The sequence below is a fragment of the Tauraco erythrolophus genome, chromosome 2 (assembly GCF_009769465.1).
Source record: "Tauraco erythrolophus isolate bTauEry1 chromosome 2, bTauEry1.pri, whole genome shotgun sequence".
NCBI lineage: Eukaryota > Metazoa > Chordata > Aves > Musophagiformes > Musophagidae > Tauraco > Tauraco erythrolophus.
In genome coordinates, this window is record NC_141466.1 from 6,394,365 (window position 1) to 6,409,175 (window position 14,811).

At 41.3% G+C, this 14,811-nt stretch overlaps 1 protein-coding gene across 1 annotated transcript in view; it reads right to left on the reverse strand.

Annotated features, from left to right (window-relative positions):
- The window catches only part of PDE7B (phosphodiesterase 7B), an 84,012-nt gene that overhangs the window by 9,517 nt on the left and 59,684 nt on the right, over positions 1 to 14,811 (reverse strand). The window contains exons 3-7 of the mRNA XM_086632052.1: positions 12,170 to 12,321; positions 10,940 to 11,003; positions 9,234 to 9,329; positions 7,465 to 7,565; positions 5,596 to 5,727 (exon numbers count right to left, since the gene is read on the reverse strand). Of these exons, the coding sequence (XP_086488178.1) occupies positions 5,596 to 5,727; positions 7,465 to 7,565; positions 9,234 to 9,329; positions 10,940 to 11,003; positions 12,170 to 12,321 (545 nt within the window). The remainder of the gene's footprint in view (positions 1 to 5,595; positions 5,728 to 7,464; positions 7,566 to 9,233; positions 9,330 to 10,939; positions 11,004 to 12,169; positions 12,322 to 14,811) is intronic.

Genomic DNA, 14,811 nt, shown 5'->3' on the forward strand with positions numbered 1-14,811 from the left:
ATTTGAGGAATTTGTCTGGATTTCTAGAGTTACGGACCTTGTTCTTGTAGGTTTCCTAGCTAAGGTCAGCCCCAGAGTCCCATTGTTCTACAGTGTTTGACTCCTGCTGTGAACAGAGGAGTTAATCTCATCTGAGTGGGAGGTAGCTCACATTCTAACAGATTTATTAACAAATGATTTAAAGCATGAGTGCAAAATTGTATTTTTACCTCCTACTGATCTCTGATTCTCAGATTCTACAGTTTGAATGCAGAACGGACAAGAAAAAGAAAACTAAACTGCCAAATTTCCCTTGGAGTCATGGAACTGGACGCTGCCTGGAGCTGTTCAGTGAAGGCAAGAGGAGTATCAGTATCACTGAGCATCTGCAGGCTTCAGCAACTTACTCTGCAACAAATTTTGAGTCCTTTTTGTTTGTTTGCTTCCAGCTAAGTGGAACCAAAGTTAGGTCAGAAAAAATACCTAGGGAACAGAAACTCAGCTTTCTAGTTTGTCTGTAAATTACAACAAATCGGGTATGTCGTGCCTGAAGACTTTGTATTACTATCCTAAGAAACAGTGCGTTTGCCAGTCACCGCTCATTTAGCTCACGGAGTAGTTTCTACCACTGAACGCCTCACAAACGTCACTTTTCAGAAACCTGTAACACAATTCTTCTCATTCACAAAAGCACCTGCTTGCTGCCGAGCAGCAGCCCAGCGGAGCACTCCTCCAGGGAATGGCCCAGTCCTCAGCCACAACAACACGCACAGTGCCAACGAGACAACGGTCACCTAGCAATAGGGACACTCTCGAGGGTCTTGGGGCATCTGATCTCTCTTCTGGGCACTTAATGGCTATTGCAGTGGGTGAGCAATGGATTAAAAAAACCCCAAACACAGCCAAATCTTTTGGGCAGGTAGTAGAGCAAGCACTCCAGCCCATCACTGCCAATTGGGAAACTAGAGTCAGAATCCCTCTCTCTGGCCATGTTCGTCTCTGGCTTCCTTCTGCACAGTCCCACAGCTCTGGGGTGTAGCTGCATTAGTGCCCCCTTTCCTGTTGGATGTGATGCACAGCTTCCCCTCCTCCAAGAGGAACTGAACAGTATTTTCTCCTCAAGGCTTCCCCATCCTCCTTAGCAATCCTAATTACATATGTGCTCTTGCGGCCCAGAAGGCCAACCGCGTCCTGGGCTGCATCAAGAGGAGCGTGGCCAGCAGGTCGAGGGAGGTGATTCTCCCCCTCTACTCTGCCCTCGTGAGACCTCACTTGGAGTACTGCGTCCAGTTCTGGAGTCCCCAACATAAGAAGGACATGGACCAGTTGGAGAGGGTCCAGAGGAGGGCCACGAAGATGATAAGAGGGCTGGAGCACCTTTCCTATGAGGACAAGCTGAAAGAGTTGGGGCTGTTCAGCCTGGAGAAGAGGAGGCTCCGGGGTGACCTTATAGCGGTCTTCCAGTACCTCAAGGGGGCCTACAGGAAAGATGGGGAGAGGCTGTTCAGGAGGGCCAGTTATGATAGGACAAGGGGTAATGGTTTTAAAATAGAGGGAGGTAGGTTCAGGTTGGATATTAGGAAAAAATTTTTTACCATGAGAGTGGTAGAACACTGGAACAGGTTGCCCAGAGAGGTGGTGGATGCTCCATCCCTGGAGACGTTCAAGGCCAGGTTGGACAAGGCCCTGAGCAACCTGATCTAGTTGGAGATATCCCTGTTCCTTGCAGGGGGGTTGGACTAGATGACCTTTGAAGGTCCCTTCCAGCCCTAACCATTCTATGATTCTATGATTCTATATCTAATGCATATCCAATTGAAACACTAAATATGGCCAGTTACCAAGACCTACTTTGCATTTTGATCATCTTCTCAGTGTTTTTTCTTTAAATTTTGTGCTCAAAATTAGTGCAAAGGTGAGAGTGCAAATTTGATTGCTTTCCCATTACAATATTTCCTGCAGTATGTTCTGCTGCTTTTGAATTCACACAATTGCTGATATGTTGCTTTGGTATTTCTTTGTTGTTTCCCCACCTCCCCCAACAGAAATCACAGATACTGGGGGAAAAAAACAGAACAAACCAAATACGACCCCAAAACTTTCCAACCATGCAAAAACTAAGTCCTTTTCCTTGGCAGAGCTGACAGACTCAGAACTCAGGATCAGCTACGCAATATCTAAATTACTTTTGACAGCAATTCTGTTCATTAGCCAACTGAAACATCCCTCTCTCCTTTTGCCGAAATACATCAGGATGGACTTTTGCAACTCCACACTCTGACCAAGAAAAATAGAGAATAACAATTATTTTTTCCTTCTGTCACTCCCCTAATCTCAGAGCTGAATCCTGGTTGCAACAGCCACCCAAGTCCACAGGCTGCTGTCTTCCTATCCCAAAGTAAATTAGACAAACCCTGCCTGACTGTCACCTTTGGCTTTTGGGAAGGCTTACATTCATTTAAGAAAGTACCTGTGTGCACAACTCCTGCAGCCCCAGTCTGACTGCTCCCTTGAAACATCCCTAGTAAGGAGATCCTTCTGAGAGCACCATGTGCCCCCATATCCCTTCCAGCACAGCAGCGTTACTTGCTGGGATGAGCTGCTTCAGCAGCACCTACCTCAACCAGGGAATTACACTCCAGGGATGCAGTTGCTCTTTGGCCATGCTGCAGACCAGCCAGAACAAGGCTGAGCATACAGGCATCCCAGAACCTTCTTGCATCCAATTAACAGTTACTCAAAGTAAAAAGTAAACTCAGGTATCCATCCCAGAGCAATTCCACCTCTGTAAGTTTCTGTTCTTTGCCTGCTGCTATGAGGAGAACGTAAACCAAAGCTGCTGCACCGTCTAGTTTCCCACACTCAAAGTACACGGAGGAGGGAAAAGGAAAGGTCAAGTTAACAAGCGACAACTGAGCACAAAGTCATATGACTCCCCTGTTAAATGCTAGCAGTCAGAACCCCTGAAGCTGCTGCCAACAATTAGCAGAGTCAGCTACTCCACTTTGGAACACTCTCCTACCTTATTAAGACTAATTGCCACCAGCTATCTGATCACCTAGGCTGGTGGGGAGATAATCCATGCAGGCAAAAGTCTATGTGCTGGTTTGCAGGCTGGGGTTCTCAGCTCTGATCTCCAGAGAGCTTGCTTCCCGTAACTTTTTTTTTTTTTTTAAAAAACTGAGTAGCACAGGTTTGCTTTAAAGGTGGCATGCTAGGTGCTTCTATTTTTGTGGAAAATTATGCTGCCTCACATGCAGTAGATTGTTGTGGAAATTACCCCATACATTACAAAAAATGCCTTGCATCATAAAATGTGGATTTAATTTAGAAAATAAATATTGAAAGTTCTGAACTCCTCAGTGACGACACATGATCTTCATGTAACATTGTTCTTCTCATATATGCCCTTCAGACCCTGTCAAACACTTTGCATCTTTGTCAAATACTAAATGACCTTGTTTTGCAAATCCTTTTTTTTTCCCAGATAATTCAAATGTAAAGTTCGCATTTCAATTTACAATCAAGAGCAAAGAGACACCATAAACAGACAACCCTTAGTCTCAGTTACTACTGTCTCAGTGACAGAAGACTGCCAGCTATGTCAAAACTTACTGTCGTTCGATCATTCTGATGGGTCCCAGCAGTTCCGTGGCTCTGCTATTCAAAAACCAAAAACCCCAGAACTTTTTTCTTTCAGTTTCAAGCACACGTTAAAGCACTAATCTTGAGAAGAATATAATTTATTGTTTTGAAGACTATTTCCTGAATCTAAATTTTTTGACTGTTTTCAGCAAAACTTTTTTCCAACATGGTTATTTTTATTGGCATCCATGTCCTGGATGCTACTAAAATCTTCGGAAACAATCTGGGATCAATTTCAGATAAAATAATGTAAGTCAAACTTGCCAGCAGTGAATGTCCCTAAACAGGATACTTAAAAATCACATCTGCTGTTGAAAGATTGCATTTTCTGTATTGTCACTGCCTTTTCTAACCAACATTTGAAAGCCCAGTTAGCTAAGCACAAACCCCCTCTCCAAGATACTAGTAATTTATTTTAGCTACACTTCTTTCAGATTAGCCTGACTTTTCAACCTGATTATATATTACTGTTTTCCACTATTAATTTGAGAAGGAGTTGTTTATACCTTTTTGTAGGACCAGGGCTTTTGTGGAATGGCTCTACTCACTCCTCTTCAAAGGACTGTTAACATAACTTTCCCCAAATTCCCTGACTGAGTCCCTGGGCTTTTTTCCCTCCCTATTTAGCTGGCCTGGCATTTAGAAAAGTCTGGAGCAAAATGCACCAGACATGTACGAGTATGACTTAATAAGCTGGATCAGCTTGTGACGAGGCCAGTCACAAAATTTCAAGTGTCTGAGCATCACCGTGCCCTGGCTGAGGCTCCCACGGTCCAGCCTGTTCCCGTATCTCGGGGCAGGACAGCTGCACTGTTCCACAATCCACTTCTCACAGGAAAACCCAAACGCTGCTTGAGTAGGGGAAAACAAGAGACAATCTCTTTTCGAGTAGTAAGCACATCACAGCAAACTCTCAATTTGCTAAGTGTGTGTACAAAGGTACATAGCTGTTAGTGAGTTGTCAGATTGATTTTTAACTCGGGATATTCTGTTTCTGACACCTTATTACAAAGGCTGAAGTTGACTCTTCCAACGGCTAGAAATCAATATAATTTCCATTTATCAGCAACGAATTATGCTTAGTGCAAACAAAATTATTTATGGCATTGCTCTGGTGTGTATGTGAGTAGAATGTAAAGAAGAGATGTGCATATATAATAACGTATGCAGACATGCAAAGATCATACACATAGAACAGCTGTATATAAAATCCAGAGCTACAGTGATTGCCATGGGCCAAAACTACAAATATATTCAAAAAGGACCACAAAGATCAGGGCAGGATGGGTTCATTGATAGTTATTGAACAAGAGGGTCTGTGTTTTTGTTTCAAGAAGTCTTCTACTACTGCTTGCCAGAGCTGGAAGGATGTATACCCGGTGAAGGAGAACTCCATACTTATCCCAGGCTTATGTTTCTCTCTGAGATCTTTTACTGGCTGCTCTTAGAAACAGGAGACTGGTCTAGACAGCCTGTGGTGTGATCTACAGTGGCTGTTTTTAAGTCCTTTCTTTGTATCTCTAGGCATGTTTGTGCAAATATCTACAACTTTTCCTGTGGTTTCCTCTATCTTCTATTTTATTTTTTTCCAAATTGCAGTATTCATTAAGTGTTTAATTTTACTAGACCCACATGAAGCAAAAGTTTCTTTTAATGCAACCCCAATTTAGAACATGCCTGCTGCTGACTCGCTCACTGAACGAAGATGAAGTACAAATAGTCTCACAATGATTTGGTTTAAATGTCCTCAACAAAATCTGACATTTTCACCTTCTTTCTCATGTCTATCAGCTCTGCTGTAAGAAGAGACACCCAGTGAGAAGCTTAACTGAAATTGTCCAGACTCTAATGTGAAGGCTGAGTTGATGAACATCCCCCCACCACCAGATTTTGGCATTAAAGTTCACAGGAAATTGCTTAGACTCTCCTTGACACCATTTTACATATTAGCAACTTGATGAGCAGTTTTACCTGGTACAGGCTGGCAAGGTGGTGTTTAGTTTTGATCAGAAAGGGTTGGTTGACCCCTGGATGATCCACGTCATGAGCTGCAGCAGCTAGCAGTCCGAGCATGACGTCCGACGGGGTGAGGAAGTTGGCAAGCTGAATCACACGTTAATCACAAGAACATGAACACTTTTTTTTTTTCCTTTTGGCAAATAAACAAACCAGCTGACATCATGGCATTGCTCAGTTTTGTAGGCATTTGTACACAAATGTCAAATATAAAATAAATTCTGTGAACAACGTTTTTAAGGCAACTGTTGAACAAACATCTATAAAGATATCAGACTATATACTCATATTTTATTACAGCTTGTATTTCTTAGCTCTTTATCGCTTATGGCAATATAAGGATTGTGATATAAGCACACAAGAAGTGCTTGAGGTTTGTCTAAAAGATTCAGTTTAAAAAAGCAAGTAAGTATACGAGCAGGCTGGCGTATGTTGGCATACATGGTAAGAGCTCTGCCTCACGCAGTATTTAGTAATACCAACAACGCATCAGGCTTCGTAGGATAGGACAAGGGGCAATGGATTTAAACTGAAAGAGGGGAGATTTAGATTGGATATAAGGAAGAAATTTTTCACTCTGAGGGTGGTGAGACACTGGCACAGGTTGCCCAGAGAAGTTGTAGATGCCCCATCCCTGCAAGTGTTCAAGGCCAGGTTGGATGAGGCTTTGGGCAAACTGGTGTAGTGGAGGGTTTCCCTGCCCGTGGCAGGGGGGTTGGAACTAGATGATCTTTGAGGTCCTTTCCAACCCAAACCATTCTGTGATTCTATGATTCTATGATTCATTTTTCTAGCAAGCACTGTGCTGTAAACCGCAGAGTTTACAAACTTTGAAATTTCAAACTTGGTTGTTAGATATCTCATTTCAAATACAGGTATTTTATTAGAGAACATAATTTACCTTTCTTCAGACATCCAAGTTTGAAAACCTGCCCAGATTTTTTTTTTCTATACAGCTTATCACTCAGAAGCAAATTTTGTTATCATTGGAAAAAAATAACTGGAAGTCTTAGTGTTTTCTGTTTCTGAGAGTGAGACAGTTTTTACCAGCCCAGTGAGTCTGTACAGAGTACGGGCCCCTTCGAGCTGAAAGAGGCATCCTGAGGTGGGAAATGAAGAGCAGTACGGTACAGATCCTGGATGTTCTCTTGACAGAAGAGACTTGCAGATCTTACAGGAGATGGAAATACAGGAAAGCTCAGGCCTGCTCCTGTCCTCACTTACTATATTCTAGTCTACCAATTTGCTAATTCTAAGCCAAGCCAGGAAAGGCTGGGTATATCCTCACACTGTGGCTCCGCATGACAGTATCACAGTGCCTCCCAGTAACACATAAACCAACGTCACACCCCCCCGCTGTGAGCTCTCGCTGCAGCAGTCAGGAAGCTGCTGTTCATCCGTGCAGAGGAAACCACAACAGACCCAGGCGAAGGGACCGTTTCCTCCTTTTCTAGTGTGGCACTGTCCAATCTGGTACTGTGAAACATCGATGTGGGGCTTATGCCTCGAAGGGACTGAGAGACGGGAATGGGCTGCCTTCTGCAGGCTTTGCTGGGGGGATGGCTGGTACACACCATCATGGTTAAAACTTGCCGGAGGTCATAAGACAGCACTTTGATACGTCACCTGCGTGATGAGAAGTGACTCCAGGAGCTTGTGTGAAGCATCTGTAATTTGTAGCTGGCTCTGCTACTGCCTCGTTGCTGACTTCAAGTATGCAACCATTTTCCACTATCTAAAAATAGCTTTTGGGTTGTTTTTTTTTCAGTCGTGGGAAAAAAAAAATTATCTGAAAGCAACATCATTGTGAGAGGCTGTCATTACCTTGGGCTCCCTCAGATAGCAATGCATAGCTTGTGTGACGTCGGCAGCATGGACAGCGTTGTGGTACGGGTTTTGGCTATGGTAATCTTCTTGAACCATAACTGGGAACCAAAACAGAAAACAAAGATCCTTTTGTCTCTGAATGCCACGGCCACAAGTGGGAACTGGATTTAAAATACAATTTGAGGTTTTACAGTCAGTTGCCTAAGGAGTTTCTTCAAATATCTGTACCTTACTTAGACCAGTGCTCTTATTGGGATACCTTTAGAGAAAAAATGCATGAAAGGATTTGTGAGGCCCAAGGGAATACACTGGGTCTAGTTCATAAATCAACTCTTTCTTGCCTTAGTGAAGGCTCTCATTCAGGAGTAAAATAAATAAGGAAGAGAGGCAAATTTATCCACAACGGAGTGTAATTATTTATGCTGCTGTCATAGGGGAGTAATATGTCATTAAGGCAGTACCACCTATTTTGCAGCAGCAGGGAGTGAGGCCCTGATATCCTGGCATCATTTGTTATTCAAGTGACTAGCAATGGTCAAAGGCATTCCTACATCCTCCAGACGGAGAATCAAAACATAAAGCATCGGGGTATTCGGAGCAAAATCTCCTGTGATAATTTTAGTCACATCTCGGCGTCCATTTTAAAATACCAGTCCCTCTTGTTTTACAGTGCAGTGCTGGAACTGGGCCAGCTGAAAGGCCGAGCGACAACCTTTTAACTCTCAGCTTTCACTTGCAGAAAAAATCACGGAGGTGTGTGCTTCACAGTCCTCTGCTCCTTGGCAGCAATGCTCGCGCCATTCGGTGGTCTCGGGGCAACACCACGTAAACAGCGGCAGCTGCGCGTCATCTTGCCCAAAGCGCTCTCCTAGACACTATCAAATTAATCAAACAGAAAGGCAACGGGCAAATTTCCCATGGCACTCGCCTCCAGCGTGGGGAACGCCAAAGAAAGTCCTGGACTTCACTTTGTTTCCAGCTCCACGAGCATTTGAAGTTACAGTGGGCAATCCTTTAAACCCTGGATACTGCTAACTCTAATCATCTGAGAGTCCACTTCGTGGCTGCCCGCAGGAGTCAGAAACGCCAGGGAGATTTTGTCTGGAATCCTTTCCAGAAGTGACAATTACGCTGCCTTAAAGAAGAGACCTTGCCTTTGAAACTCCGTCTGACAGCCCAACAAACCGGCATTCAGCTGCGTTCAAAACATGATGCAAAAAGTAATTGATTTTGGCCAATTTCTTCTTTTGGTTCACTGACAGCATGGGGCTAATATTTCTGTTGGCAGTAACAGCAGCAGGGGCTTTCATCAACACTATTCAGCGCAGACAGCTTGATATAATTTGTTAAATTTTGCACATAAGCTTTTAACTGCTCTGGGTCTCAGTGGTCTATTAGTCACTAAAATAATGGCACTGCACCACCATTGTACTGTGCATGGGTAGGTTCTGCAACGTCTGTGTGGGCCTACTCTCTGCATGGCATACTTCTTCTAAAATCACCAGTAGTGATTGGGATATGGTACTGGGATTCTTCAACCCAAAGCAGAGCCTTCTGAAGTCCCTGCATTGACTTAACAGGTACTGAACCAAGTACCTGAGTGCCTGTAAATCGTATGCTAATATCTACCACGGAAATGTTTTACTGAAATACTTGCAACAACACGCATGATTTTACATAGATACGCAGACCAAGCCAGTGCCTTCTCTGATGCCCCACTTCAGCTGTAAACTGCATGTAAAGATGGTTTTGAGATGAGCACTTACCTAAAAACCTGTGTAATGTAACCATATCTAACTGGAAATGGTGAATAAGTCCATGCACATTGAAGAGGTGACAAAGCAGTGTTACGAGACTGTTTCCTAAAAGCAGGAAGGAACAAGTATTAGACTCCTTTAATGTGTAGTTGCAAACCAAGCAAGACTGAAAATCTTGGCAATTTCCTATTAGTCTGCTCCTATCACCTTAGCTCCTATCATATGAGCTTGGATGAAACTCATGTATTCAAAAGTAGCTTATATAAATTACTCCTGTATATAATCAAGATTTGATGGTATGGCTGTACCAGTGAAGTGCCATTCTTGTGTCTAGATGCCATAAAGACACGTTTGCTGGTTCCACTATGACACGTGGTTTTAACTGGAAATCTTTTGACAGGCTTGTTTGAGAACCTCATCATCTTCATAATCCAGGTCTACCTCCAGAAATGACAGAAAGGAGAACGTCTTCTCTGACACTTCAGTTTGTCATACTGTACTAATTAATTAATTAGGGAGAAATCAGTAGTTCGTAATTAAATTTTTTATTTTACACACGGCTGTACAAACATGTCATTAATTCTTGTACCTAGTTCAGCTACAATTGCATCACATAATGATGATGCAGACAGGAAAAATGAGTTGCAGCATTTACGGTCTCAAGTCCCACTGTAATGTTATATTGGCCTTCCTGTGAATCCAATACCGGGAACACTGGCAAAATTGAGCCTAACTAGTATTATATGATCAACCATACATACACACAGTATTTTAAAAAATTTACACTGCATAATTCAGCAGCAATGTTTCCAGAAAAGTTAGAAAAAAACCCAGCCCCAAACCAACCAGCCCATACAATGTATAAACAATGTTTGAAGGATGTCTTTTCTTATTTAATGTAATTCAGGAAAGAAAATAAATATATGTACGAAGAGGACATGGAAACTTATTTGGCCTTGACTACTGAGCAGGGGCATAGAAAGGTAATTGAGAAGAATTATGTTTTCACTTCCCTTGCCATTTGCAGTCCTTTCCACTCTTCACCGCCAGTCACTCAGCTGAATTACCTTCTAAATCAACTTTTTTCTACGCTTCCTGCCCCAGTCAAACGTAATTAGATCAGGGGTGAGGAATGAGAGATCTCATTCCTACGAGCAATACAGAAAGGAGAAAGGTGTGATCATAACCCTCTCCAGCAGCTACCCGATCAAGAGGTATTGCCTAGAGACTGGGGGGTGTGTGGTGTTACAGGCTCAGATTTAGGCAAAACATTTCACAGATTTTTACTGTCTTAAGGAATTTCCTAAGTTTTGCTGCTGAAGAGAAGCAAGGGGATCTTCAGTTAAAAGTATTTCATTTTGATAGAAATTGACTGATTATGGAGGTCTGGACTTACCGACCCATGTACCTAACAGGTGTATTTAAGGGACCTTTGGAATTTCCCAGGTAAAGGAAACTGAAACACCTCCTTGAAAAGCTGACCATAACAAACATAGGAGATTAGATTAATATACAAACCCACTCTAAACATTATCCTATAGTTATGAATGTTCTGGGAAAAGCCTGAAAAGGATATGATTTTAAGAGAAGTTAACTGTGTCCAATTTCTCTCCAGTAATCTAAACTGGAAGCAGTTAGCAATTAATTAATTAGGGATCTTTAGAATAGTCGTATATGAGAGATACTAAAATAAAAACTTTTTAAAAATTACTTACCATTTGTCAAGCGGTCAAATAAGAAAATGTCAAAATCCCACATTCCCACTTTGGATAGCATATGCTAGAAAAAACAAATACGAAACCCTGACTGGTATGTCAAACTGTAAAGCAGATTTTCAATTATTATTCCACATTAATCAATCACAGGGTTGATATCACTTGCACTTTCAAGGGAGAAGGCTTTGAGAATGCCTTCTCAATGGAGCTCAAAACATGGAATAATATAAAACAAAATATTATGAAAATATTCCCTTTTACTGCACGACTTTTTTCTTGTTCTTTCATGTCCCCAAATCAATTCAGTACATTTTCTCTGAAGATTTTCATTACATTAAAACACAATCTTAGCTCAGCTCTCATGGTGAATATGAATTACATTTTGCTAAACAAACCAATACATAGGAATAGCTTTTATAAACATAGATACAGTGCTTCTGTGAAGCTCACTCAGCCACAGAGAAGAATCCATCCATATCACCTTATGTGATATGGATATGTTTCTACAGCTACACCAGTTCAGAGACCGAGCCTGGACTAACCGTATGACCTGCAGCAGCCTATGTGTGAGTGAAACGTGCGTTTACTCCCACCGCTTAGTCTGTATTCAAACCAGCTCTGGATTCTTAATTCCTTTCTAACACCTGGCATGCAATCTTCTCTTGCAGAGAATAAAAATTGCCTAGTCACACAATCCCAATGCCATCGGTCATGCAAGTTTTGCTAGAAAACATCATTCGAAGCAAGTATAAAAGCTGCAAAATGAGAGAATTGTATTTCGATTATTGTGAAATTCTTTGCAGTGAATGTTCCCTGCTTCCTAGCCTTTGCCATTACGGAGAGCTATTATGGGTTGCCTAATAGCTGCTCCATACCAGCTGAGAGACAGCTGTCTTTTTTCAAGCGGAGGAACTAAATCCTGTGTCAAGGCTGCACTTACTTAAATCAGTAACTCAGCCAGCGATCTTTCATCCTTTAATAAATCCAGATTATAATGTCAGTTGACAGAATATGAAAACGCTGAATAGATTTAGACATTTTCTTGCTGCTTTGAGACCGAGCCTTAAAAGCTGTAACCATAAAAGAGGAATGGACAGTCTGCTGCGAGGCAGGCAAGTAACGTGGGTCGTTTAAGAAAGATCAGCCATACATTTGTTTATCTCAACACTGAAATAAAACTGACACTCTCTGGAATATTATTAAAAGAAATGGAGATATGGAGACTCTTACCCTTGCTTGTCCAAGGTAGTCCTCATCCAGTAGGTACAGAGAGGCTTGTGGTACAATTCCACGCAGTAACCGGGATGCATGGAAATACCTCTGGAAACTTAACAGTCTTTTCACTTTTTTCTTGGTGCCGATTTCCCCTGAGAGTGTAGTATCTGCGAAAAGCAACACCAGTACAGAAACCGTGAAACCCAAGACGCAGGATGACATTCTCAATGATTGAATAAGAGAAGCAGCAAAAACTTCAAAAGAGCGGTACAAAAATCATAAAGCTCATGCTTCTTGCCAATCCGCATGGAGAAGCAGTATTCAAATCCCTATACTTCAGTATAATATATTTGTTTATTCCAGAACGGAAGTACGTTCCAGTAATCAGAGTAGTCATGTAGGACTTGGAAGATCCGAGTTCAGTACGCTGCCTGCCACAGACCTTACTGTGATTCAGGCTAAGTCACTGACAGGGTGATATATCACCAGAATGTACATATCTAGAGGATCCCAAACAACTGGGCAGAGTTAGGTATGGGAAAGCTGCTCTTACTCTTCTGTGCTTCTGTTCCCCACCTATACAATTGAACATTGCTACCTCACTGGAGTGTCACTGGAATATATTAAAATTGCACAGCACTAGCATACAAGGTGATCTTGGATATAAAACCAAACAAGTAACACCAAAAGAGACCTCAAAATAGAGTTTGAAAGCATAAATGTATGACTCATTTTTGGAAAATGAGAGAAAAGAGAGAAAGAACAGGTTAGTAATTCTATTGTATTGTCTGCTGGACTTTCTACATAGTAAGGCAAATGATAAATGAAGAAAATATTTCAGTCGTACAATTAGGAAAGCAAGTATATTCAGGCAATACATGCATTTCTGGTTACACAACAGAATATGTTCTTTTCACTCAGTACCAGGATAATTCTAATTCCCTAATGCTGTATTAGGAGATTTTCATATAGGGATAAATGTGACACAAAAACCAAGGCAGTTTTTATACAGTGATTAAATCAGCAATCGGAGTAATTAAACTATCTTATTGTTAGTAAGAATAACATGCAGGCTTCCTAAACTGGTAATGACTTAGGTAATTTCATCTGAACTTTTAAGAGAACCTCACATGCAGTTGCGATGTTTTCATTCTGCAATCTGGTATAAGTTTTGGAAAAAGGGAGGACAGAAACTGGACAGTTTTTTGAAGGTAGTAAGATTCAACAGAGTTTTATTCGTAAGAGGAACCTCGTAAGAAACTAAAGATTAAGCACTCCTTTTAGGGAACAGTAGTGATTGCTTGAGATAAGAAGCTGCATAGCAAGTCACTGGATTTCAGGTTTAAAGAAGAGCTCAAGAAAAATATCCATGGACTGAAGATGACTCTCTCTATTCTGCTATTTCTTTTTATGCAAAAATGCTGAGCATTTGTTCTGCTATTAAATTAAAATATGACTTTGTATGCTGTTTTTATGAGTATAATTATTCTGAGAGGTTTTCCAGAGAAGTCGTTAGGGTTTTTTTTTTTATCATAAATGGTTCAGTGTTTGATTTCTTCAACAGCAGACGTGTGAGCACCTTCTGTAGCAAGTTTCTTCCTTAAGTATTCCAACAGCTATTGAGCAACAAAAAGTCAGTAACAACAACCAAAAAAACATGCTTACATCCTGAGTATCAATAAATAATGTATTTTCTTAGACCTGTAAGTCTCACGCTTCACGTGGGCAGTCCAAAGACCCCACCGATTTTTAATACTATAAAAGCACAAAATAATATTACTGCAACTTGACAGGTCATGTGTTTCCAAAAATGCAAACAGTAACAATGCCACTACTGTACCAGCTTGAAGGTTAGATTTTCATTTATGATGTGCCAGCACCTGCCTTAATTCTCTCACACATTTTAAAAGCTGGAACAATTTCATGGCCCGTTGAAGGAGTGACTAACGTAGGTGCTAACAGTCACCCAGTGACAGTGACATGTGGAGGAACTGGTAGACTTGTTTTTGCATTTCTTTTCATTTATATGGTGCTGCTAAGAAGTGACTGACATTCAGTTTAACTCCTGGATAGGAAAACACTCTCAAAATTAATTCAGTTTTTAAACTTTTGTCAGCTGTTTCCTGACTTTCCAACTTTCCTAATTCCATTTTTGCCCCTAAACTGACACTGCTTTCTGGTAAGAAGTTGAATTTTAAAGCATGGAAAACTTTTAAAATTTTGAAGTACGAAAACTTGTGGTCCTGCTCCGACGGGGGGATTGAACTAGATGATCCTTTGAGGTCCCTTCCAATCCCTAACATTCTGTGATTCTGTGATTCCCTCTTGTACATTAAAAATGAGTAGTTGTTCCTACTAATTTTTATCTAAATTAATATCTATTGTCTTAGTTAAAGACAGATGACTGAAATTGCCACCTCTATTAGTAAGAATAACATGCAAGCTTCCGAAATTACCCACAGATTGCCCACAACAATCTGTTGCCCTGTATTTTCACTCAGGAGGGAAGGACTTCATAAAGACGATAAAGAATGGTAGGAAGCGTATTTTCAAAACTGGGCTCTTGACAGAACAGTCCAAATCCTGCACTGCAATCTATCCACACGCAAACTCTGGACATTGACTTAAAGGATATCATGTTAAAATCATATCCTTTG